This window comes from Carassius gibelio, chromosome B19, assembly GCF_023724105.1.
Source record: "Carassius gibelio isolate Cgi1373 ecotype wild population from Czech Republic chromosome B19, carGib1.2-hapl.c, whole genome shotgun sequence".
Classification (NCBI taxonomy): domain Eukaryota; kingdom Metazoa; phylum Chordata; class Actinopteri; order Cypriniformes; family Cyprinidae; genus Carassius; species Carassius gibelio.
In genome coordinates, this window is record NC_068414.1 from 35,848,765 (window position 1) to 35,876,667 (window position 27,903).

Sequence of the window (27,903 nt, forward strand, 5' to 3'; positions counted from 1 at the left end):
TATGTGGGTGGTTGACCTCAGCCTCTTGTTCAGGGCCTAAAGATTCGTTCAGTTAACATGTCATTACTTTAAATGTTCACTGAATATAGTGTTATGTTGTGGTTGGTTTTTTATTTATTTATTTTTAGAGCTACATGCTCTCTAATTGATCTTCCCTATGCACTATCACAATGTTCCCTCAGTATGGCTATGGCTAGTCTATGTTATATTGGCTTATGTAGGCTATTCAGCATAGTTTTGACAGTAGATCAAATGTAAACTAGGCTACAAGATAAGTAGGCTAATAAACAAATAAAATAAAAAAATAATAATTACCATTATAAAGCAGTTTGAATGCTTCATTGCGTTACAGTATGGTTCTAATGAGAAAAATATTCTCGAGCAGCTTTCAGCTGATCACAGTGATGTTTTTGTATATATTTATACCAGCACTGTAATTCAGCACTATAAGTCTCACCACGTTTATTTCTTTTATATAATATAGATATATCATATTGCATTTAAGCCACAATAGCATGTGAAATTGAGACATTAATTCAAGAATTTGGGCCCGGTTCCCCAAAACGTTCTTATCGCTAAGTAGTTCTTAACCTATTCCTTAACCTCTCTCTTAACCTTGTGGCACGATTCCCGACACGTTCGTACGCTAAGTAAATCTTCTGTAAGTCACACTTTCGTAAGGTTGGTCTGGGTCATTCGTAAGCTCTCTCTTAGTGTTGTTTGAGCTCAAGACTCTGTACAGCAGTCTTTAGAAACCAGCGAAGTACAAGTCAAACTATGGTATGTTGACAATGTTGTGGCTCAACAATGATTTTATGTTATTTTTTTTAAGACCCATAATAAATTATGTTTGCAATGGATACAGGCATATTTATGTGGTATCAGAACTAATATGGTGGTAATTAGCCTAGGCTTTTTCGTAATGTAATTAAGGCGAATTGCCAATCATTTTTTAGATAATTAAAATCTGCCAAACAATTTGGCTCTAAATGGCTAGATACAGGGGCGTAGCAACCGGGGGGGACACGTCCCCCGCACTTTTAGAAACAGGTGATTCTGACCCCTGCTAATTTTTTTTTTTTTTTTTTTTTTTTTTTTTTTAGGATCCAGCGTGAATATTTCCTGTAGTGTTCTCTGATTTGTTACTTAGATTTGAGTGAAGTAACATTCAGCCAATCACAGAGCGAATCATCTCCTGGGCGCGTCTGCTATGAGCTTCAAATCTCTTGTTGCTCTTCTGAATTTTCGTTCGTTCGTTCACTTTGCTATTAGGCCGTCTGGGATAAAATGCAGCCCAGAAAAAAGCAAAGGACGATTACATCCTTTTTCAAACACACACTGTAAGTATGTTACAGTATGTCGCGATGACACGAATCGCGCGATAAAGTTTTCATGTTATGATTTAACCTATTGAACCCGTATGGACCTCGTCACGTCGCGCCGGATTCAGTGTGTTAAATGCTCTCCTAATTGTCGCTTTGGATAAAAGCGTCTGCTAATAAAGACGTAACAATGTTATTGGTTTCTGCTGTCTTTTGTTTGTCTACGTGCTGCTCGCGGAGTAAAATTATCATTTCACAATAAATCATATTTGTTTTTACAACAAATATCTTAAAATACTTTATCAAATGTTATTCTTTTAATTCATAACTGTTACTTTATGTCCTAACTAGTCTGTAGGAAAGGCAGGCTGTGACGTCACTGGCAGAGAGAGGGGTCAGGGTCAACCTCTCCAGAATGTGTAACAGGTGAGATTTGTATAAAAAAAAGCAGATTGATTATCTTAAAGCTGCGGTAGGGAACTTTTGACGCTCTAGCGGTTAATAAACAGAACTGCTTGCGTCTTGCGGAAGAACATCGTAGCCGGAACTACTTCTCTCTGTTTATGTCTATGAAGAATCACAAAGGTACTGGGTTACTCCGCCGCGGTACCCCCGAAGCAATCTAAAATAGTCCGAATATAAACACTTATTATAGGTGCACCCTAGTGATTCAGGACAAGCCAAAAACACGGTTTGGAAAATGGATTCATGGTGTACTCGCTTATTATATACATTTTTCTACATTTTGAAAACACACAAAGTTACGGACCGCAGCTCTGATTGGTTATTTTTTTACCGGGAGTGATGTATTTCTGCAAATGGCAATAGGACACTGGGAGGAGCCAGAGGAGCTTGATTTTTTCACAGATCATCTGTCTCATATTTTTCATAAAATGTATGTTTGTATAAAATTACTGTAGATGTAATCTGTATACTCATTTAACACCTGTTTTTGTCCAACTGTTAAAAAAAAAAAGTTATTGTTCAAAAAAACACCAAAGGTGTACAAACATAAAATGTGATCCATGTTCTGCCTGGTTTCATGAGAGCTGTGGTGAAAAGAATGGTATCTGTGATGACGATGGTTTAATTTGCAAAGGCTGTGTTTGAAAAAAACTTTCATCACACACACACACAAATCAGTTATCAATTTTGAATGTGAATTTTTGTAATTTGCACATTTTGTTCTAAATGTATTGTTCACACACACACACACACACACACACACACACACAAAAAACACACACGCATACACACTCAGACACACACACACAACTGACATCAGTTCACTGATCTATGTTGTTCCAAAATTGACTTTTTTAATTGCACATTTGAATATGTGGGTTTGCAACCAAAATGTATTTTTTTTTTAATGGCACATATGGATATGTTTATTTAATGCAGTTTAAATGTTATGTGGCTGTATAAGCAGTTGTTTTTAAATTAAAATTGATGATAAATTACTATTTCCCTTTGCAGTTTGACCGGCCCATTTTACCTGAACAGCTGGCCTATTTTACCTTAAACTGCTCATGCAAAAAAAGTTGGCACAACTGATGTTTCAAGAACTGTAGGGCCTAAATAATTATATTTTATTACATAATTTCAACACAAAATGATCAAAAACAGTCATTATTAATCATAAATACACATTGAATAGGCATATATGGTATTGTATTATTGTCCCAAACGATTTACCAAAAAGTGGCCCAATTTAGCTGATATCACCCTAGTGCAACTGAAATATTGTAAATATCATAAAATATCTTTATTTCCTAAAAAATAAACAAAATTATAGATGGTCTCCCATTGGTCTCAAAGTCCTGCAGTATTTTTAAATTTTGAGTATGATTTAACAAAAATAGGTTCCTGTAAGCTATCATGTCATGTTCCCAAATTTGAAAAAGTAAAATGCCAATTGGTATTCTATTTAGAATTTATTATGAAAATCAGCTTTGGGTCAAATCACCATACAGCTGTCACACCCACTTTTAAAATGGCTGCTACGCCCCTGCTAAGATCTATAAATGGGTAATCATGGTGGTGTCCAGTAAGCGACCACAGCAGTGATCCAACGTGTCCTTGTATTGAATCAAAGACGGAGCCGGACGCGGAGCCGTTTAGTCCATGTCAATTGATTTATTCGGCAAAACTTAAGGCCTTTTGACTTTTTGCCTGATGTGGCTATATAAAAAAAAAAATCGCCTCCCAAGATAACTCATTATGGAGCTGCTGAAGTTTAAAATAAAACTTCAAGTTCCGCTGACGAGAAGCTTGGTGCCCTTTACGTTGCTTCCCCAGCATATTTTGTATCTAATTCTCTCTCTGTGTTTGTTCATTGTAGATAGGTTGCTTTTTATTAAAAACATAAACCAATTGCAATCAATACCGCATTAAACAGAAGTAACTGCTGCTTGACAATCCATTCTGATTGTAAAGTACCTTACCATTAATATAAAAGTGTATTATATAATTTTTATAAGTCGTTAAACCCATGTCAAGAAGCGGCACAAGTGGCACAGCGGGAAATTTATAGTCTATATTTTACTGATAACTTCAAATATGTTAAAATAAACGTTACTGTAATAATTTGAGGAATATTTCATTTGCATAGATAGTGTTGTCTTTCTGAATGCTGTATTGCACCTTCGCGTGAAGTGGAAAATCGATTCCTGAGCAATGGGTACCAACTAATTCAGCACCTTCACTTTGGACAGCGCTCTTGTGACGTCAGACGTAAGAGGCAGCGTGCTAAGAGCTTCCTAAGGGACACTTCGGGGAACACACTTAGGAACATAAACAACTTTGGTATGATATATCTTTTCGAGGTCTTCTTAGCGCGCTAAGAGTGAGCGTTATTGGGAAACCGGCCCTGTGTCTTTTGGGGTGAACATTTTCAATGTTTTTTTTTTTTTTTTTTTTGCTGTTAAAATGTGATTTACTTAATCAAAATGACTGCATGTCACAAGCCTTAAATTTCTGGAAGTGTTTCCATGCATATTGGAAATGTAATTTCAATAGGCTACCATCTTATTGTAAGCTAGTCCGATGACAAGTGTGGATAAAGACTTTAAAAAAAAAAAAATCTACCTTACAAGGAAGTCTCTCTGTGATGTAGACTATAAACTCGGTCTTATACTGTACTAGATGGCGCCTGTGTACTGGGCCAGCCGTATGTCGCTCTTGTGGTTGCTTGTCTGGTTGTCTGCTCTATTTTTAAACTGCTACACGCTCTTAATCTACGACCGTCAAGCACTTTTGGATATTCGCAATTCGGTTGCGACCTCTTTCACAAACACTTCAGATGTGCACTGCTCCTTTAACAAGACCGATGAGCCGTTCACATCGGCTATCCCGGGACATATCCGCCGGTGGCCCTTCAACATCCCGCGGAAAAAGCGAAGGAGGAAACGAGGAAACCGAGGAGGATACTTCGTGAAGCTGAAAGCTCATCTGCGGGCTGGCTTTCTCTCGGATCCTTCTCACGAATCGTTTTACGGTGGCTCTACTACCTGGCGCCCACTGGACGTGGCATACCGGTGGCTTCGTCATGTTCTCCCCCTGCACCCGAGCCCTGTTTCTCATTCCGGTCTCCACCGAATCGGCCTCGGCTCCCGACGTCGGGGAGTAACTGACAGAAATCTACGCGCGCTGGAAAGAGCGTCCTCATCTCCTGTTATTATCTCTCCACCAAAGATGGCATTATTAAATGCCCGTTCCTTGGTGAATAAGACCTTCTTATTAAACGACTTTTACTCAGCTCACAACTTGGATTTTATGTTTATCACGGAATCCTGGATAAAGGTTGGTGATCTAACTCCGTTTTCTGATCTGATCCCTGATGACTGCATTTTTTAACTCTCCTCGTCGAGTGGACGCGGGGGTGGCATAGTAACAATTTTAAAGAACTCTCTCTCTGCACGCTGTCGATTGGTCCCTGGAACGGCCTTTTCCAGCTTTGAAGCTCAGTTTCTTCACTTGGACTGGAATGGTCCTGTATGTCTAGTGGTGATTTACCGTCCTCCGCACTGCACTAAGGATTTTATACAGCATTTCACTGAACTGATCGGCAATATTGCCACAAATTACGATCGCTTTCTATTGGTGGGCGACTTTAATATCCATGTCTGCTGTCCGAAGTTTCTTAATATTATCGATGCTTTTAATTTATCCCAGTGGATCAGTGACGCTACTCATATTCAGGGACATACGCTGGATCTTGTACTCTCATATGGGCTTGATGTGACTGATGTTGTGCTCTCTGATTTTATGATCTCTGACCATAAGCCTATATTATTCACACTGTCTCTTCCAGAGCTCTCTTATTTTTCAAATACTACTGTAAATCTTTCTCGCTTCTACTCTCCACAGTTTAGCACAAATTTCAACTTGTGTTTTGCTGATTGTTGCTCACAGTTGCACTTAGATCAACCGTTATCTGACTTGGATGCTGATCAACATCTTAGCCTTTTGAACTCTGCCTGGCTTAAGGCAGAAAATGCAACTGCCCCCCTTAAGCCTCACAAGCAAAAAACTAAATCTATACTGTGGCAAAACTCTGATACCCATCTCCTAAGACAAAACTGTAGAAAGGCAGAACGTAAATGGAAAAAAGACAGGCTGCATATCTCTCTTCAAATGTTCAGAGACTCTCTTACTTCATACCAGTCTGCAGCTAAGTCTGCAAAAGCTGCATACTTTTCTAACATAATTGAATCTAATCACTCTAAACCTAAGGTTTTATTTTCAATTATTCAGTCTGTTACCAATCCTTCTGTTAACACCTTGCCTGTGGCCTCTGATGCTCTCTGTGAAAGCTTCTTGAGATATTTTAGTGACAAAATTACTAACTTAAGACTTGGTGTCTGCTCCACTTTAACTTTAACCATCTCTCCTATCATGTCATCTTCATCTGCATTTTTGGATGCTTTTGAACCCATCAGTCTCCAGGAATTGAAGGAGGTGATTGACAATCTTAAGCCCTCATTCTGTTCTAGCGATATCATTCACCCAACAGTTTTAAAATTAATTATTGATTCGATTGGGCCAGGTCTGCTGTCTCTTATTAATAAGTGTCTCCAAACTGGCTCCGTTCCTGCCGACTTTAAAGTTGCTACAGTCACTCCTCTTCTCAAGAAGCCTTCACTGGACCACACTGTTCTAAAAAAATTTCGTCCAATTTCTGTTTTGCCTTTTATTTCAAAAGTTTTAGAGAAAATTGTGCTGAATCAACTTCAACACTTGTGACCAGTAATTCTATTTATGAGGTTTTTCAATCTGGTTTTAAATCTGCTCACAGCACTGAGTCCGCCCTTTTGAGGGTGTTAAATGATATTTACCTCTCCACTGATTCCGGGGACTCTGTGGTTCTTATTCTTTTAGATTTATCAGCCGCTTTTGATACCGTAGACCACTCCATACTATTATCTAGATTAGAGTCTTGGGTAGGTCTAAAAGCAAATGCTCTGAAATGGTTTCAGTCATACCTATCTGACAGAAGGTTTTTAGTGAAACTGGGAAATGTTTTCTCTTCCCCTGCTCCTCTGACCTGTGGCCTTCCACAAGGCTCTATTTTAGCTCCCTCTCTATTCTCTCTGTACATGCTGCCTCTGGGTTCTATTCTAAGAAAACATGGTGTGTCTTTTCATTTCTATGCAGATGACACTCAAATCTATCTTCCAGTTAAGAAAAACAACTCCACTGCGATCACTTCTCTTCTCCAATGTTTAGAGGAGGTGAAATTATGGCTAGCCCAAAATTTCCTCTTCTTAAATGAGGCCAAGACCGAGGTAATTGTTTTCGGTCCTAATGAGAACTCTCAGTGTATAAGCCCTGAGCTAGAAAGTTTATCCGTTTTTAGATCCTCACGGGTGAAGAACCTAGGTATTACTATTGACCAACTCTTAAAATTTGATAGACATATCTCTTCTGTTATTGGATCCAGTTTCTATCAGCTTCGTTTATTGTCTAAAATTAAAAACTTTCTCACTCCAAAAACTCTAGAAATGGCTGTTCATGCATTTGTTACATCGCGTCTAGATTACTGCAATTCTTTATATTGCGGTATATCTAAATCTCAAATTGCACGACTTCAGCTAGTCCAAAATGCTGCAGCCAGACTTCTTTTAAACTGTCGTAAACAGGAACACATAACCCCAATTCTCAGATCCCTTCACTGGTTGCCAATTTCTCAGAGAATAGACTTTAAAATTCTCCTCTTCATTCATAAATCCCTTCATAACAAAGCTCCTGTCTATTTATCTGAACTTCTTCATCCTTATACTCCATCAAGAAACCTACGTTCCTGTGACCAGGCTCTGTTGGTGGTCCCTCGCGTTAGGCTAAAGCGTAGAGGGGAGCGTGCATTTGCAGTGGCTGGGCCACGACTCTGGAATACCCTGCCTTTAGAGATCAGACTGGCCCCTTCCTTGTCTATTTTTAAATCCTTGCTAAAAACTTTTTTATTTTCCTTAGTGTACTGACTACTGTGTTATGCTACATTTTGAAATGGGTGGTTTTAAATTTTTGTCTGGTATATTTTTTTATTTATTTTTTTATTTATTTATTTTTTTATTTTTTTTTATTTTTTTTATGTATGTGTAATATTCTCGCTCTTATGTAAAGCACTTTGGTCAGCCAGGAGGCTGTTGTAAATGCGCTATACAAATAAATTGAACTTGAACTTGAACTGTACTACGGCAGAGAAACATGGAAACACATAGACCTGGCATTAATACATCTTCTCAAAGTTTTTCTCCTGACATATAAGAATAAAGGTTTTTCTTGGCAAGACATCCGGTCCCCGGTCCCGTGAATCAAATAATAATGGGAAAAGGCTTAATTTGCAACAGGCCTTTGAGATGATTAATTCGTGATTCAGAAGTGTAACAGTTGTTACTCAACCAGAATAATACGCTCGCACGTGTTCTGATCACGAGCCCAACATTACATCAGTTAACCGACCATCAACAGCCTTAATCGATTGCGTCTCTAATCAACAATTTATCGATCGTCGATTAATCGTTTACATCCCTAGTGCAAACAACAGTGAATTTTGTATTATTTATATCTCATCGGGTACAATAATTTGATTAGAATTTCTCATTCTAATACTATGGATATTTTGTTGTTAATCACTTTTAAAAGACCGAGAGCAAATAATTACCAACGGAAATACAAAAACAAACGACCAAATTACTAATCCAGCGAATCATCACTGAGTGTGATGTGGATTGTAAAGCACCTGTTAATAAAACTTGCTTCAGGAACTGTGCAGACACTAAACCACAATGTTTCCTTCCTTTCTTTAGGAAAGCTTATGAAGCTTCAAAATAATTTAAAGTGCTTTATATCTGCAGCTTCTTCTGCATTTTATTTTTATAGAAATAAATAGCGAACAAAAGAACTTCTGAAGACAACATTTAAATACACATTTAATTTAAATCTTTTTTTTAAACATAGATCAACTATGGAATATATATAAATAATACAATACAATATTAAAATACATATTGAGTCTACAAAAAAGAATAACTGTCTCTTTAATGTCCATTTGGTCTGAGGCCTCCTGAAGAATGTTTGTTCTTTTTTTTATGTTGTGCTTATTTTAGGACTGAATTAAGTTTATATCAGATTTTGTAATGCTGTGTGTGTAGCAAAAGACCAGAAAATAAATGCACATATAAAGTGGCAGTGCTCTTAAAGTGGACCAATGTTTGAGAGAATGAGGAAGACGCAGGAAGTCTGATATAAAAACATGCATCATAAAACAATGGTCCATTTAGTGCATTTTTGATCAGAAAGGCCTCTTGGTCTGAGAAAGCTGAGAGTCCTGGAGTATAAAGTGTGAGATGATAGATGCAGTAGGGGATGAAGAACAGCGCTTCTTTGGCCCAGGAGTAGCTGCGGTGTAGATTGTCATTATATTGGTCCCTGGAGGGGGAAGACGATCAAGAAGCAAATGGCCAGCGAGATCAGGAGCTTGTTACAGAGTTTCCCGTCAGCACTGTTGGAATCTGGAAAAGAAACAGAATTTGCATGAATTCCTTCACCAGATGTAACTCTATCATTGACTGTGTTTACATGCGCACTAATAATGCCATCATTTCCGTAGATGTGTTATGGATTACATTGATTTGATCACGGTTTCTTGGTATCCGGACTAAAAATTTCAATGTTTTTGACTAACAATATGTTGCATTATGTTCATGTCACGCAAAGCTGCCAACATGAATGTAGTTTCTTCAGCACACATTATGTGAAGAAAGTATTCAGTCGCCTGTTTATTGTGATCAGCATGCATCAAATATTTTACTACCATCATGAGTTTAATCAATTTGATCGAAGAATTATGTGTACATCAGGTAAAGTTTAACTGCAATGTTGCTTGAATCACATTATGAGGGTGCTTGTAAACATAGTCATCTGAAAAATACAGAAATAACTTGAGTTTTAGATGTTGATAGAAAACTTTTATATAAAATGATGGGGTGTTTAATGGTTGTTTACTTACATTTCCTGACTGGTCTGCTCTTTGGACTACAGTCTGTGGAGAATTAGAGAGAGAGAACCGATCAATAACTTATTCAGTGTGTGTATATAGAATTAAAATAACTTCAAGAACAGTTCACTCAAATGATTGTTAAACTAGTTCTTTATGAATGGGTTGGATGGTTAGAGTCCTTACCAGGCTGTAAATTGGGTTCATCAACAAGTTTTTCAGACACGGTCTCGTCACCAAAGGTATATATTTCCAGTGTATACAGTGAGTCTCTCTGGAAACAACCTTGCACTGAACACCGTTCTCCATCACACAAACTGGACACATTGTACACTCTGTCCGGCTCTGTTAGTAAAGGAGGAATTATAGAAATGATGACGCTCTCATGTTTCTTCAGCACAGGTGCTTCATCACAAGACAGTGAACACGGGACACACGTCTGCGGTACAGAAGCACATCCTGAGGAGATAAACAATGGATTACTGACATGTTTTCATTCATAAACACTGAGATTAAAAACACTGCAGAAATAACACACTCACTTGTGCAATAAGAGCTGGTCCACAGCAGTAACACCAGCTGTCTGAGTCTGAGAATACAGAAGCACTGATTATATATATTTGATGATAATATAGATAATACATGATTTTTCTCTAATATTTTTTTTTGTTGTTGCTGTTTTCTTGATTGTATCCTAAATATTATGACTTAATGACAATAAAAAGATATCTACAAGGTTTATTTTTGTTTCCAAACAGATAACAGAAGCGAACCAAAAGTTAGAACACGTTAGAAAAGAAAAAAACAAGTTATTATAGTAACTTACGATGATGGCATGATAGCGGTCCGAGTGAAGGTCATGTGATAAATGCTAAATTTAGGAGTTTTCTTTTCAGAAAACAGCTGTAAATTGTCGGAGAGCCTTCCGTGTGTGAACGCAAGCAGAAAACTCCATCCAGATGTGACTGAGAGCCTGACTCAAACGGTACGAGCCGGTGTTTTATTTTTTATTTTTTTCCTGTATTAAAGCATGCCATGTGCTGCCACTTCCTCAATCCTCCAGTGATGTCCGCATGCGCACATCGATTTTGCGTCATTTTTGTCACGCTGAACAACACGCCCATAATATTTTACTACTCGCGCGTGCATTTCTTCATGTAAGGTACGTTTTTGACTATTTCTGTTAGTTTTCATTATACCAAGACATCTAGTTGTAATAATAACATATTAATATCACATTACGTAACCAGCTAGCACCAGGGATCATCTTTGTTATCATTTTTCATTGAAAAGTTAGGCTATATGTTAGGCTATATGATAATCTGATTCGTAAACCATTTAAAAAAAAATAGTATGTAAAAAATAATTTCTCCATTATAGTTAAACTGCAAAATCAAACAAACAGTTGACCTAACATAAATAAATAAATAGACAACCTATTGAACTCCATCAACTTAAATTAACTTAACTATCAAACGAAATATATAAACATATAATCTGAATAAAAGTAAATCTACTTAATTTTTTAAAAGGTGTTAAACAACCAAAGACACTTAGAATTTTGCAGCAAGTAAGTTAAACAAAACAGCTTATGATAGTGACAAGGTTTTTTTTTTTTCACACAAAACATTAAACTGACTTCTACTAAACATTTTTTTTTTCAGGCTACTTTTTTACATTGGTTAGTAGGACTTTTTGAAAGTTGGATTTTTTGACAGAGTTCTCTGTTTATTTGTGCTTTTTTATATATAGACGGTTTCATCGGGCGCACGCGCCTGGACCTAAGTTAACTTCTGGTCTGTGTTATATTGGTCTGGCTGAGGTGCCATCTACAAACGCAGTTAAAGCCAAGGTGATGAGTAGACTGAAGTTGGGCTCAGGTGGTTGTGCTGCGGGATGTCCCAGATAGCAAATGACATGTGGCCCAGTTCTGGCCCACATCTCCCATATTCTTCTGGCCCACATACCGCGCGGAATGACGGCGATGACTCAACCTGAGTCTGGCTGACATATGTCAGCCACAACTGAACCAGATCTGGGCCACATCTCAGAAATGGTGTGGGTGACATCTGGGCCAGATCTGGCCCAGTTTTGTCTGACAGAAGTCAGCCACAACTTTACCAGATCCATGCCGCATCTCACAAATGGCATGGGTGACACCTGGCCCAGATGTCAACCACGCCATTTCTGAGATGTGGCCCAGATCCGTCCCAGTTGTGGCTGACTTCTGGGTTAGATATGGCCCATATTTACCCTTTCTAGACACAAAAGAATATGTAATTCATCCAGAATAAAGAAAACACTCATGTAGTCTAAACTGCTTTATTAAAATATAAAAATTAGACAAATAAACAATATACATGAATACAACTGCATGTATAGATATAAAACAAATAGATTTACATTATTACAAAATAAAAAAATACAGATAAATATTTACAAATATAGTTAAATACACATTAACATTACATTTACATTTAGCAGACACTTTTATCCAAAGCAACTTACAAATGAGGACAATGGAAGCAATCAAAATCAACAAAAGAGCAATGATATACAGGTGCTGGTCATATAATTAGAATATCATCAAAAAGTTGATTTATTTCACTAATTCCATTCAAAAAGTGAAACTTGTATATTATATTTATTCATTACACACAGACTGATATATTTCAAATGTTTATTTCTTTTAATTTTGACGTTTATAACTGACAGCTAAATTCAGATGTGGCAGAGAGGAGTGAGTATGAGAAACATTCAGATACACAGGCTGATTCAGTCTTCTGAATTGGGAGTAGCGAACATGCATTATAAACCTCTTTCAAATTAGAATCTGTTGGGGAGATAAAATGTGCAAGATAACGTATATGTACTAATAAAAACATCAAACAAAAAAAAAATGTATCTTTTACTCTCCAGTACTGAAAGCAGAACTGATAAGGGAGCCCTTGATACTAGCCGCATTTCCCCTGTCGGGCCAGTGCGAGCCAGGGCTTAAAGCGGGTCGGGCGGGGCTCATAGCCAGTAGCACCGAGGCCAGAATAGTGCAGGGTTTCCACAGTGGAGCTTGAAGCACCGCTGCACGTCACTAAAACACGCCCTTTACACGCCTCTCAGAACAACGTCATGCAAAATTAATCACACATAAACACACTTATTTCTATTTTATTTATTTATTTATTTTTAACGCTTATGAAAATAGCCTGCTTATTCAGTCGAGTCTGTTTCTGTTTATTAGCCACAGTATAGCTGTCATATTTATAATGAATGATAATATCTCTATTTTTATAAAAGCTCCCGAACAAAAAAACATTATTAGGCTATATTCTTTTCTGATAGGCAACGTGAGATAAACTCTCGAGACGAGGCTTGTGACAGATAATATAAGTTACTTAATAAATACACGACTGTGATAGAGAATAAGAAGCTGACGTCTGATTTCTTCAAGTGGTTATATTTTACCATTGTTTACTATGGTAATATGTTTAGCGTGCATATCTTTTTCATCGCTTATAAATATGTCTGCCTTGTATGGTGATTATAATCCACATCAGATCAAGTTATTTCAAACACTCGCTGCTGACTGAAAGAGAGTTTTGAGCTCGACTTATTTAAAAAAGTGTTTAATGCTGGTGTTAAAGCTGTTATCTTTCTGAAATGATCCGCAGCGCAGACTCGCTATTTTTATAAAAGCTCACAAACAAAAATCATTTTTATATTTTGGTGATATGCAACGTGGAGCTAAACTCTTGAAACCAGACGACAGATAAAATGTTACTTAATAAATACACAATTGTGATAGAGAATAAGAAGCTGACGTCTGATTTCTCCAAGCGGTCATATTTAACATCTTTACTGTGTAACGTTAATGTTTAGCGTGCATAGTCTTTTACATCGCTTATAAATATTTCTGCCTTGTTTAGTGATTATAATCCACATCAGATCAAGTTATTTCAAACACTTGCTGCTGACTAAGAGTGAGTTTTGAGCTCAACTGATTTTAAAACGTCTTTAATGCTGGTGTTAAAGCTGTTATCTTTCTGAAATGATCCGCGCTGACGCTCTCCAGACGCTGAGAAACTCCGCCTTTGTTCATAACCCCTCCTCTAAGCCCCAGCTGGCCCGCTTTGGCCCAAGGTTTTCGTCGGGCCAAAAAACCCTGGCCGTTGGCCCCGAGGAAGCCCCGGCGAGGCACGATCAAGCCCCGGAAGTGACTGTGGAAACGCGACTGGCCCTGGCACGCACTAGCACGCCCGGTCCTAGCTCCATAGTGGAAACACGGCTACTGTGACACAGCTCTTTCAAATTAACATTACCTTTTTTGCAGTGGCGGTAGTTTGTATGTCCATCTATAGTTGCCATCATCTAAGGTCTTTTGAGTACTGGTATCATCCTCACAAGTCCTGTGCTGTGCAGTTTCTAATAACCCTGGGATGGACATTTGCAGAAACAGGAAGGCAAAGGGAGAAAGATTAGCATAGCTGCTGTTCATATCATTTCAGGCAATGTGCACTTTTTACTATTTCATCAATGGAGTACATTGAGTAGTATTTTTAATCTAGTAGGTTTAAACTGAAATAATTTTTCTAGATCCCTTAATAAACATATTATTTGTTGTCTGTTTTTGGGGAACAGACACAGTCTCTATAGAATGGACTGCATATGCCAGAGTAACATTTAATACTTTTTAATAAAGTTTAACTGGGAGGAACATCATAACTGTAATTTACACAACCATTCAAGAGTTTGGGGTCTGTAAGATATTTTATGCCTTTATAAAAAATCTCTTATGTTCACCATGGCTCTATTTATTGAATCAAATTACAGTAAAATAGTAACACTGTGACTATTACAATTCAAAACAACTCTTTTCTGTGAAAGTGAAAAGTGAAAGTGAAGTGACATTCAGCCAAGTATGGTGACCCATACTCAGAATTTGTGCTCTGCATTTAACCCATCCGAAATGCACACACACAGAGCAGTGAACACACACACACTGTGTGCACACACCCGGAGCAGTGGGCAGCCATTTATGCTGCGGCGCCCGGGGAGCAGTTGGGGGTTCAGTGCCTTGCTCAAGGGCACCTAAGTCGTGGTATTGAAGGTGGAGAGAGAGCTGTACATGCACTCCCCCCACCCACAATTCCTGCCGGCCCGAGACTAGAACTCACAACCCTTCGATTGGGAGTCCAACCCTCTAACCATTAGGCCACGACTTCCCCAATGTGAATATTATGTTAAAATGTCATTTATTCCTTTGATCAAAGCTGAATTTTCAGCATCATTACTCCAGTCTTCAGTGACAAATCTTCAGAAATCATTCTAATATGATGATTTACTGCTCAAGAAACATTTCTGATTATGATCAATGTTAAAATACAGACGTGCTGAATTTTTTTTTTGTTGGATTCATTGTTACATAGACTCCAAACATTTTAATGTTAGTGTTACATGCATCAAATTGTTCAAAATCATCTGTTTCAAATAGTGTTCCTGTAGCTCAACTGGTAGAGCACTGTGCTAGCAAGCGCAAGGTTGGGGGTTCGATTCCCCAAGAACACATGACATGTAAAAATTGATAGCCTGAATGCACTGTAAGTCGCTTTGGATAAAAGCGTCTGCATAAATAAATGCAGGTCTTTTGAACTTTGTATTCATCTGTGAATCCTGAAAAATAAAATGCATCACGGTTTCTACAAAAAAAATGAAGCAGCACAACTGTTTCAACGCTGATAATAAGTTTCTTGAGCAGCAAATCAGCATTTCTGAGGGATCCATGTGACACTGAAGACTGGAGGAATGATGCTGAAAATACAGCCGCACATCACAGGAATAAATTAGTTTATAATGTATTCACATAGAAAACAGCTATTTTAAATTGTAATAATATTTCACAATATTACTCTTTTTACATATTTTAATCAAATAATTACTACAGAGGTGAGCAGAAGATAATTATTACAAATTGTATCAACTTCAAGCTTTTGAACACTATAGTGTACTGTATATTTGAGGTTTGACTTACTGTACTAGTCTTGTGGTCAATAGCAATCTTGGAGATGTTGTCTTACAGTAGGTTCACTTCAGGCCATCAGCACTGAAGAATCTAGGAACAAAACAAGCAATTTGACACAGAGCCGACAATATTTAGTCTGCAGTTCCAGGTTTATTAGATGGAAACAAGCTAGAGCAGGTGAAATGCAAAAAATAAATAAATAAAATAACAAATTCATTGCGATATATGTTGTGAAAAAAATGCATATTAGGTTACTTAACCTTTTCAGCGCTTCCTACATCTCTGTCAGCAGCTCCCTTCAGAAATATTGAAATCTTGGACACTCCCTTCTGTTATAGAAGGATTATTTTGTCACTCTTGAAATCGCAGAACAGTTTTATGTTTACCATAAAAGATCAAAACAACTTTAGTTTTCTGCCAATTTTCGCGCTCCTTGATAACGTGACGTCATCGATAAACAGTAAAGTGTAAATGTTAAGGTTAAATAAATTAAGCAATTTCCAATCATCCATTGAAAGATTTTACCAACAAAACAGTCAAAAGCTATCATCTACAGATGAAGATTTGATTAAAAGCCCAAACTTTCATAAATAAGAGCACAATAGAGTTATCATACCTGACGATACGTCGTCTGAAAACGGTAGAAATGCTAACGGACTTTTTCGAAGACATTAAACCATTCCTATAAAGTAAATAAACAACAGAAGCGAGTCAAATACAAATAAGAGAAGTGTCAACAACAGTTATAAGTAATATTTGTGTGATTTTATGGACTTGACTCACCTGAAAACAGTGAAATCAGCGAGAAACGGGGTGTTTCCTCGTGACATTTGCAGTGTTGCGCTCCGTTTCCATGGCAACTCCATCCGGTCCGCGCGCACGCCCATGAAAGCACGTCACGAATTAAAGGTCACACGCTTACGTTACATAAATAAACATATGAATAAACATATGCCCCTTATTTTTTTTCTGTAAGAGGGGCCGCGGCCATTTGTAAATGTAATGTGTCTGGCTTTCGGTGTCATTCCAGCTATATTAGCTGTACAAACAGCTTGTTTTGCTGTTTACTGTTGCAAACTGCTGTATCTTACCATGTTATTTTTAATGTATTGTCTTAATTATGAACGTACTGGTTTGTAGTGCAGACAGTTTTACCGTTTACTGCACTTTGTTCTTCTTGTTATTTCCCTATAACCATGACCATAAGTCTCACACATTCACATACAATTGTTTGGTGGATAGAATTAGATCACTACATAATTCAAAATGTCATTCAGTTATGATATTTCTAATTTAAAATTCATTTTGTAGTTCTATAGCCCAGTGCAAAATGCCAGGCCTGCACATAATAGTGGGACAAAGTGGCACTTTTATAGTTTAAGATTTTGTATTGTTGCTTTTACGAACACTCATATATATATATATATATATATATATATATATATATATATATATATATATGTGTGTGTGTGTGTGTGTGTGTGTGTGTGTGTGTGTAAAAGGTGCATCTTGAAGAAATGTGAATATCATGAAAAAAGTTCTTTTTATGTAACTTTTTTTATTAAAAAGTTTTTTATTAAAAAGTTTTTTTTTTTTGATGATTAGAGCTTAATTTAATGAATGTTATTATTACATCTAAAAGTAAAAAAAGGAGTTAAACAAATATTATTTAATTCTTTAAAATGATTTTTGTCCAGTGGTGTGACAGTACAGGTGTCACAATGGAGGACTTTTTTTTTTTTTTTATCACACCAAAGGACGTTTCAGCCTTTTCTGTCAATTAATGACCTTGCTATTCCAAGCTAACCTGCCATTAGTGGCAAGCAAGACACATTTGCTAAATTTTCTAGGATTATGTATCTTAACGCACTTTTTAATTTAAAAAATATATAATTTAGGGGTGTCATATTAATGCACAACAAAGCATAAAACATTTGTAGTGGTTCCGAAAAAGTTCAAAGGACATGGTGTCACACCAGAGGACATGGTACAAAAATGTAAAAAAATCGAATAACATTGCAGCTTCATAACAGGTCCGTGTAGGTCAAATAAATGTGTGTATGTATTTATATTACGCGTCCTGAAATATTATGGGCGTCCAGTACTCAAAATAGTTTTAGAACCACTGACTGGTAAAGTAAGGTGATCTGCCAGGACGTGTCTTCAGAAAATGGCACATCTGGTCACCTGGTATAGGCCATATCTGGCCCACATACAACAAGCCAGAACTCAACCTAGAACCGGTTTGTCACACACGGGCCAGATCTGGCCCACACACAGCAAACCACGACTCAAATTAAAGCCGCCACAATTTTAAAACTGATCGATTTTCAAAAAGGCTTCGTTAAATAAACATGAGTAACGTAACATTACGTAACGTACTGCACGTTAAATAATAATAATTCCTTACATTTATGTTTAAATATCAAAACGAGGCACAGTTGTTTTTATATCGCTGTATCTCTGAAAGAAAGACTTGCATGTTATATGCCTTATAGCAGCATATGAGTGTACCAGCTCTGCTTTGTTTACAGCTGTTACTGGGGTAACCGCTATTTGTCGCGCTTTATGTCTATGCTTTAAAACATCTCCTGCTGGCAAAGAATGAATTTGCATTTTCATTAAGTCCGCCTGATCCACGCAGCAAACATATTTTGTTTGTTATCAAAAAATATCTACTCTAGAGGGACTTGACTGTTGTTATTGATTCTATTTGGAGTCTACGCGCATTAACGTTTGTTTATGTTGATGCCGTTGAAACCGTCTATATATACAGGTGTGGAAGATAAGTGAATCACCGTGTAATCTCCTGTCAGTGGGATCATACCCATCAGGGTATGATAGATCCAAAAGGCAGAACCTTCGTAGATTTGCACTCAAATTCAACCTAAAGGGTTGTTACAAACCCGATTCCAAAAAAGTTGGGACACTGTACAAATTGTGAATAAAAACAGAATGCAATGATGTGAAAGTTTCAAATTTCAATATTCCATTCAGAATACAACATAGATGACATAACGAATGTTTAAACTGAGAAAATTTATCATTTTAAGGGGAAAATAAGCTGATTTTAAATTTCATGGCATCAACACACCTTAACAAAGTTGGGACAAGAACATGTTTACCACTGTGTGGCATCCTCTCTTCTTTTTATAACAGTCTGCAAACATCTGGGGACTGAGGAGACAAGTTGCTCAAGTTTAGGAATAGGAATGTTGTCCCATTCTTGTCTAATACAGGCTTCTAGTTGCTCAACTGTCTTAGGTCTTCTTTGTCACATCTTTCTCTTTATGTTGCTCCAAATGTTTTCTGTGGGTGAAAGATCTGGACTGCAGGCAGGTCATTTCAGTACCCGGATCCTTCTTCTACACAGGCATGATGTTGTAATTGATGCAGTATGTGGTCTGGCATTGTCATGTTGGAAAATGCAAGGTCTTCCCTGAAAGAGACGACGTCTGGATAAGAGCATATGTTGTTCTACAATGGAACATTATTTCACCCACATTTTGACATTTTATTTTCCCAACATATTTACATTTTTTAAAGTTGAAACTTTACTTTCATTTAATGTGCTTTCTATGTATGTAAGAGCACTTTTGTAAATTTATTTTGATGCGGACACTTAAATGTCTTTGACCTAGTAACATTGTGATATATATATATATATATATAAACACACACACACACATATATAAATACATACACAGACACACTAAACTTACTTGCATTTTATAAGTTTCTTTGGTTTGGGAGCTTGTTGGATTTGATTTAACTGGTCCATTAGCCAAAACTGCAGAAGGCTTTCAATATATCCTAACAGCTACAGAGTACTTCTCAAAATGAATTGAGGCCTTTCCTTTAAAAGCAAAGACAGCAGCTGAAGTTTTAAGACATCTCTGTTCCCTTATTTATACACATGACTGTCCCCAGAGAATTCTCTCAAATCAGGGAAGAGAATTTGTAAATGAAGTAAGTCCATTGAAAAAAAAAAATGTGATAATTTGGCTTAGGTATATTTTAAAGGGGGGGGGGGGGGTGAAATGCTATTTCATGCATACTGAGTTTTTTTACACTGTTAAAGAGTTGGATTCCCATGCTAAACATGGACAAAGTTTCAAAAATAAGTTGTACGTATGAAGGAGTATTTTTGTTCCAAAATATAATAGAAGTTTCGGAAAGTTTTTTTCGAATATGGCTCTGTGTGACGTTAGATGGAGCGGAATTTCCTTATATGGTCCTGAGGGCACTTCTGCCGGAAGAGCGCGCTCCCGTATAGCAGAGCACTGAGAGAGGCACAGACATTCATTCACTGATCAGAGCGAGAGCGTTGCGAAAAGTCACAAAAGGAGTGTGAAGAACCGGTTGCATCGGTTGCATTTCCTCACATTACAGATGGGAAACCATGCAGGACAGTGACTGAAAGCTTATCTACTGTTAAAACCCATTAACACCGGTGTTCCACCCTGTTAGACAAGCCATTTTAAATAATAATTTGACAACAAGGTTACATTGGCAAAAATGGGCACAAAAAAGTACCTGTTCTTATTAGGAAAGACATATTCTATTCATCAATAATTGTTTTGTTATTGTTTTGGAAATAGAAAAAAAAATAATAAGATTGCATAAGGGACATATACTATCAAAGAAAAGCTAATTATTGTTTAACATTTACATTATTAACATGTTGTGATAACTATCTATATGTCCCTAACAGGGTGGAATATGTTCATGGCCAGTTTTTGTAAAAAATAGACTAACGATTGCGTCATAACTACTCGTCTCTCTGTCGCATTACCGTACAGACAGGAGGAGAAGCTCGCAGGCAATTAACTTAATATGGCGTACTGGCGTTTCATTTTAAAATACTATACAAAATAATTAATCAGAATACTTACTCCTGCTCACTCACGACAAAGAACTCCCCGCTCAAGCTCGCCGTCTCTGCAAGATTAACGATGGCAGTTTGCACGCACAGCTACTAGAAGATCTACATCTGTCAGACAGGTTGCTGACGTCATCAAGCTTCGTTTGAGTCTGCGCGTCAGAAACGGAAGTGCTAAAAAACGCTAAAACTGGGCTTCATTTGTTAGAAGGTAATGGAGCCCTTTATATATTGTCGTGTATCTTTAGAAATAAATAATGGACAAACAGAAACTTTAAACGCCTCAGATGTAAAGTTATTCGCTGTCAAAGTGAGGCCAAAATGAATGGGATTCAATGGGAATGCTAACGCAAGTGAAGTTCTGCTACAAGATGGCAGCCCCCACCCGACTTCAACTTCCGGTCGAGTTCCTTGCCCCTTGAGCCATATAGAGTGAGAGTTTTTTTTTTTTTTTTTTATTAACAAATATGTACAGAACAAAACTGTTTGCCAGGGGTACAAACATTAAAATAAATAAGGTTACAAAGAGTATACAGAATACACATTAGTTGCATAGAAATTTTTCTAGAATAGAATTTGTTTTTAAAGCCTTTGATTGTTTAAGATCATTGATGGTGGTGCTGTAATGAGATAGCTCTTGTAGAAATAGGTTAAATAATGGCTTGCTGTCAGTCCATTTTCTTTTATGAATGTGAAATTTTCCTAAAAATAAAACAACTTGTACAAAAAAAATCAAGTCCTTTTCCAAATTAATGTCCTCAAAGTAAAGAAGAACGTCCATCTCCTGCAAATATAATGACTGTCCTGTTTTCCTTTCAATAAAATTTTGTACATTCATCCAGAACATTTTAGTAAACACACAATGATAAAACAGATGTTCAATAGTTTCTTCATTTGAGCCACAGAAAGTACATGAATACTCAATATCAATCTTAAATCTTTCTAACGTCTTTTTTGCCGGATATATTCTATGTATAATTCTGAAAGATACTTCTTTTATTTTATTGTTTAGACAGAATTTATTACTCATCAACCACATTTCTTTCCAATTAATATCCTTATAAAGAGATGTCCAAAAATTTTTATCAGGAGGAACCGTAACATTAACCAAAAGGTTTCTAATGTAATTACTTGAACATTTGTTTCTTGTAACGTTTACACTTCCCAGAAAAATATTGTTAACAGGAGCTGTCACAAAAAGCTCTGTTCTGGATCCAATCAAAAGCTGCAAAACATTCCTTGGAATAGCAGCAAAAACAATGTCATATTCTTTTACTGCAATATCAAATTTAGAAATAAATTCTTCAAACAATAACAATTGACCATCCGAATTCATAAGTTGTGAAACCAAAACAATACCATAATTAATCCAGTTTTTGTTGTACAAAGATCTGTTTTTATACTGAATACTCCTGTTATTCCAAATGTAATAATTTGTAGGTGAGAAATTATGTTTGTACACCAGTTTCCATGACAGCAGAGCTTGCTTGTGGAAATTAGCTAATTTTACAGACAATTTATCAGGGTTATAGTCACACTTCAACACGAAGTTGAGTCCTCCAATTGAATTAAAAATGAATTTAGGGAAAGCATTCCAAATATTATCTTCTTCTTGAATTAACTTAGTAAGCCATTTAATTTTAAAAGTATTATTTACTGTTTCAAAACAAAGAACCTCCAGACCTCCATTTTGTCTTGTATTACATAATACCTCTTTTTTTTAAGATAATGACACTTATTTCTCCAGAAGAAATTGAAAAGAGTTTTATCTAGTTTTTTAAAAACTGTAGTAGGCATTCCCAAAGCCAGAGACACATAAACAGCACGTGATATTCCTTCAGCTTTGGACAGTAAAACTCTGCCATTTAAAGAAAGATCCCTCATTAACCACATGTTAATTTTTTTTGTTATTTGCTCAACTATTGGGTCAAAGTTTAGGTTGTTACGGGATTTTTCATTTTTATCAATAACAATGCCCAAATATGTGAAGGTACTCTTTACAGGGATATTATTTATCGACGACATATTGCATTCCCTTAAAGGTAATAACACCGACTTACTTAAGTTCATTTTAAGTCCCGATACTTTTGAAAACGTCTCTATACACTTAACCACTTTTGGAACTTCATACTTATTAGCTAGAAAAATTGCTGTATCATCTGCGAGTTGTGATAATTTAAATTCTCTATCTACTGCCATGATGCCCTTGAATGAACTTTTTTTAATGTGTAGAGACATTATTTCAGTGACAAGAAGAAATAAAAAGGGACTCAGAGGGCACCCTTGTCTTATACCCCGATGGATGTCAAATCTTTGGGTTGTGCCATGGGCCAGTCCAACAGAGCTATTACAATCTTTATAAAGTGAAGGAGTGGATGCCGATTTGCCATATCCTTCATACTGATATTAATTATTTTATTACATGATTTCTTGTTTGACTATTAATCAAGTTATAGCAAGAGTGAAATGTGTAACCTTATGTGTGCTGTATTTCTTTTCCTCAAGATTAATGTCCACATATTATGTGTGTGTATCCAACCGTAATGATAAGACACTTGCCAGTGCTAGAAAGCCTTGAATTTTAGATAAGTTCTCTGTGTATGTGTGTTAGTATCTGTCTGTACAGGGAGAAGCTCAGACAGTCCCAGGACAAACAATCAACTGCCAGTGTCCAGCATATCAGATATACGTCTTTGGAGAGTTTTATCTAGGTTTTGGAACCAATCAGAATTTTGTTGACTCATGTATTGACGCAATTAGTATCCTCTGTCAGGGTATAACTGTGGTTGATTTTGTATTGTACTGGGGGCGGCCTGCGAACTCCTTCGAGAGTGTTGAAGCTGACTTCTGCTGATGAAATTGCAAACTATTTTCTTCAAGTAAAATTATTATTATTAATTGAACTCATCTCTGAGTCCTGGTCTTCATTGCGACATATCTGGTCCTTGGGTTTTAACTGTAAATTCCCCTACAAAAGTGTATTGACTGCTCTCAGAAATCTGTCTCCAAAACCAAAAACCTATATAGCCTTAAACATAAACTGATGACTAATCGTGTCAAAAGCTTTATAAAAATCGACAAATAAAACAAAACTATCATCTGAAATATAATCATTGTAGTCAATCATGTCCAAAATTAAACGGATGTTATTACAAATATTTCTCCCAGGCATAAAACCAGATTGTTCCTCCCCAATAAGATCATCTAATCCTAATTTTAATATTTTGGCAAAGATCATTGCAAATATCTTTGCATCATTATTTAATAAACTAATTGGCCTCCAATTTTCGATACTTAATTTATCTTTTTTAGGTTTAGGAATTAATTTAATAAGGCCTTGACGAAGGGTGAGTGGTAATTCTCCTTTGTCTATGGCTTCTTCAAACACTGCAACTAAAAATGGGGCTACACTTTCACCAAATATTTTGAAAAATTCATTTATCAAGCCATCACTACCAGGAGACTTATTGTCTTTAAGGGAGCCAATACACCTTTGAACCTCTGCTAAACTGATCCTCTGGTCACAAATTGATTTAAATCCCTTATCAATACCTCTAATGTCTTTTTCAATACCTTTTAAAAATAAGTTAGTGTTATCTACACTTTCAGTGTTAGAACTAGCATATAACTTTTGATAAAAGTCAACAACATAAGATTTTGGTCTTCACACATCTGGTCATTAATTTTAAGTTTAGAGAGGGAGGATAATTCATAATTCCGTTTTTCCAGATTAAAAAAATATTTTGTACACTTTTCCCCTAACTCCAGCCATTTCTTCCTTGATCTGATAAAGGCCCCTCTGGCTTTATCTTCATAGATTTTGTCTAATTCAAGTTGCAATGCTGCCAATTCACTAAGTTCCCTTTCAGAAAGATCTGTTAATTCAGATAATTTCACAATTTTGGCAATTATTTGTGTTTCATTTTCTCTTTTGGTTTTGGCAATTCTCTTTCCAGATATTATAGCTAAATTCCTATTTTCAAATTTCATTAATTCCCAACATTTACCAAAATTATTTATTGTATTAGCTTGTCTCCAGTATTTATCAATAATGTTCTGTGTTTCTTTCTTAAATTGTTTATTTTGTAGTAGAGTTTTATTTAATTTCCAATAATCTCTACTGGAGTTAATTATAAATGCAGCCATGTTGACCTTGATAATAACAGCACGGTGGTCAGTAAAAACTGCAGGCTCTATTATAACTGAATCCACTCTATTTTCAATGTCTGATGAAATCAACCAGAAGTCTAAACGAGATTGTTGAGATCTATCCTTGTTTGACCAGGTATATGCCTTTTGATTTGGGTTTCTGTGTCTCCATATATCAATGAGGTCCATTCTATTACAAATATTGTTTAATTCACATGCACAATTGTTCTTTGGGGGCCATCTGTCCACAGTATTATCCAAAACAGATATAGAGTGAGAGTTGCGACAACTCCATTGACTCCAATGGAACGCTTTTTTTACAGCAATGGCGGCTCGTGGAGCCTCTAAATAGTTCCCGGAAGTAGCAGCAAACCGATGCCGCGCCGTAGAGATGCAGCAGAACAAACCGTTCGCAACGCACTTTTAACAGGTAAGACGTTTAAATAATAAGATTGAATATTATCAGTACATCTTAATAACAATACATTGCAAATTAAAACCTTATAGTAGATTATCACTCATTAAATGAGTAGATTTAAGGTTTGTTATCAGATAACCAACAGATTAGGCTAGGACTGGAGCTGAATAAAGTTAGTAACGAACACCCTAATAATTGTAAAATCTGTTCTCATAATTCAGTTTCATCCATCGTGTTTGCAATTAGAAAAAAAGGAGTATAAACATATTTTTTTGCAGGGTGGGGAAAGTTAGCTAACGTTACATAGCCTATTACGTTAGTTCAATATAACGTGTGACAGCGGTGAGTGGAAGTGGTAAAAATGAGGTTATAACGTTTGTTCCTTATTACACGTATTAAATTACTTAATAATAAAATGCACCCTATTGATATACATTTAGAGTGAATTGAGTTTGTAAAAACATGGGTGGAGTGTTTTTAGTCATTGTGATTCATTTACTATTACCTGTCTATATTATATAATAATACTGTATTATATACTACAACTTGTTAGTGTATAAAAGTAACATACTGTAACATTCTGTGGGTGCTGGTGGGTGGAGGATTAGTGGTGCCACTGAAGTGTTCTGTGATGGAGCATCAGTGATGATGCAGGTCAGGAGAGCTGAGGGGACCCTTTCTTTTGATAGCTGAATTTTCATTATTTTTCTTGGTGCTGCCTTTGCATTGTTTAATTTTTTTTTTTTTTTTTTTTCTTCATGTCTCTTAAATTTTTTTAATAGACCCAGGTAACTGGCTGATGGTTCACAGGAATGCTTACTGGCTGCTGGTTGACTGGGCTGTGTCACCTGTCCCTGTCTCTCCTCTCTAGCCATGTCCTTTTTCTTCACTCTCACTTTCCTTTCTCTGAGTGTCCTCGTTCTTTTTTCCTCAACCTTTGAAACTGATCGAGGTAGAATACATGGTTTTGCTAATTTTAAATATTGAAAAAATCACATCACTTTACTTCAACTAGTACGAGTTTGTACTTATTATATATGAATCATCTGAAATAACATAGCTGTAATCAGCAGCCATTTCTTGTATGTTTACAGGTCTAGGGGTGTATCGTGGAGCAGGGCCCTCCTCTTTTCGACCACAGGACGATGTACAAAGATTGTGGGAATAGCATCTGGTCTCAGCCTACTCTTGAATTTTTTGGTCATGACAAATTGCTTTGCCGCAATTTGTCTGCATACTGACTTCAGTTTAGTTTCCACACACACCTTTTTTTTTTTGTCTACCCACTTACAGTACATATCACATGGTGGTTAATTGCACAGTTATAGGTAACACTGATGACTCCCTGCAATGTCTCACCATGAGTCTCAGCTCCCTGGGTTTTGCAAGGGTTTGCTTGTTCCTTATTTCTAGTAAAACATTGTCAATGTAAAAAAGTGCAAATAAATTTAAGTATAATTACCTAACAATTTTTTGTTGTTGTAATTTTTATTTGTATTTAGATTGCTCCTGCTGACTTGAGCAAACCATTATTTTCTCCTCTCTATGTCAGCGGGGAAGCCATACATTCACACACCTTCCTCTGACCGACTGGAGCAACCCCATGCAGCACAGTAAACCACGGTGGAGACTATGCAAGGACAACATTAAAGAAAGGACACATACAAAATGCTTGTCATGCTATTAAATTTATTAGAAATATATTCATGAATTGCTGTAAATAGTTAATTGTATAATTACAACTTAAAATAACTGTTTTCTATTTTAAAATGGAATTTACTCCTGTGATGCCAACCTGAATTTTCAGCATCATTGCTTTTGAATGGCAGTGTACATGTTTATATACAAGTATGCTTAAGTTGTTTTAAACCTGAATATATTGTGTACATGAATAAGTATTGTAAGAATTATACTAGATATAATAGGTATATTATTTATAATGCATAATTATATTACTATATGTAATTTTAAGAATTATAAACAGTAAGCTTCATTTTACATTTATTTAACTGCTAACAGTTAATTGACCCATAGTGCGGAGCGAGCTGAAAATCACCTGTCACCAGCCTGTCTCTGTACTACTTGAAAGTCATCAATATGACATGAGTTAACATTAGATCAGTGAAAAAATGGACAATATGTAACGTAAAAAGGCAACAGCAACCCGTGTTTATAAAACTTAACGTTAGCCTGAAATACGTTTTTAAAATAACGGTAATTGAACACTAATCCTCAAATATTACCCGATTTGATATTTTAAAAACAACATCGCTGTAACTACATACTCATGCTACATACATATGTCAGTGTGTTGTATAAATATATAAAATTAATGCATTTATTGACTCCTTATTACCAGAAATCGCAGTTCTGTCACTCTACTCTATCAGTTTGAATGGCCGCCAACGCACTTCCTGGAACTATTTGAAGTCTACACGAATCCATAGACAGTAAAAGAAAGCACGAATCACGTGACAACCAAACATTTCGAACTTCCCTTGTCGCAACTCTCTCTCTAGCGGGGTGGCGACAAGATGGCGCCGACGACGCACGCATAATCATTTTCTCTGTAAAGGCTTTGGCCATTACTCCTTCAAAATGCGTAAATAGACGGAT

The 27,903-nt window shown here is 36.5% G+C and overlaps 2 protein-coding genes and 1 long non-coding RNA gene across 7 annotated transcripts in view; 1 reads left to right on the forward strand and 2 right to left on the reverse strand.

The window, feature by feature from the left end:
* LOC127978666 (E3 ubiquitin-protein ligase TRIM39) overlaps nt 1–10,883 on the reverse strand; it is a 138,899-nt gene extending 128,016 nt beyond the window's left edge. The window contains exons 1-4 of one of the 4 annotated variants that reach the window (XM_052583501.1): nt 10,649–10,883; nt 10,365–10,411; nt 10,009–10,281; nt 9,835–9,867 (exon numbers count right to left, since the gene is read on the reverse strand). In XM_052583501.1, the coding sequence (XP_052439461.1) occupies nt 9,835–9,867; nt 10,009–10,281; nt 10,365–10,411; nt 10,649–10,683 (388 nt within the window). In that variant the 5' untranslated portion in view covers nt 10,684–10,883. The remainder of the gene's footprint in view (nt 1–9,834; nt 9,868–10,008; nt 10,282–10,364; nt 10,412–10,648) is intronic. The other 3 variants (XM_052583496.1, XM_052583491.1, XM_052583490.1) reach the window with 3 other exon arrangements.
* The window catches only part of LOC127978678 (glycosylated lysosomal membrane protein-like), a 199,442-nt gene that overhangs the window by 80,277 nt on the left and 91,262 nt on the right, over nt 1–27,903 (forward strand). The window lies entirely within an intron of this gene.
* Nucleotides 15,880–17,280, reverse strand: LOC127978705 (uncharacterized). 2 transcript variants are annotated; one of them, XR_008158608.1, is made up of 4 exons: nt 16,622–17,280; nt 16,455–16,520; nt 16,099–16,167; nt 15,880–15,928 (listed from the first exon to the last, which is right to left on the reverse strand). It is a non-coding gene; the product is annotated as an uncharacterized LOC127978705 (long non-coding RNA). The 2 variants fall into 2 exon arrangements; XR_008158607.1 differs by lacking the exon at nt 15,880–15,928 and having other exon boundaries at nt 16,025–16,167; nt 16,622–17,275.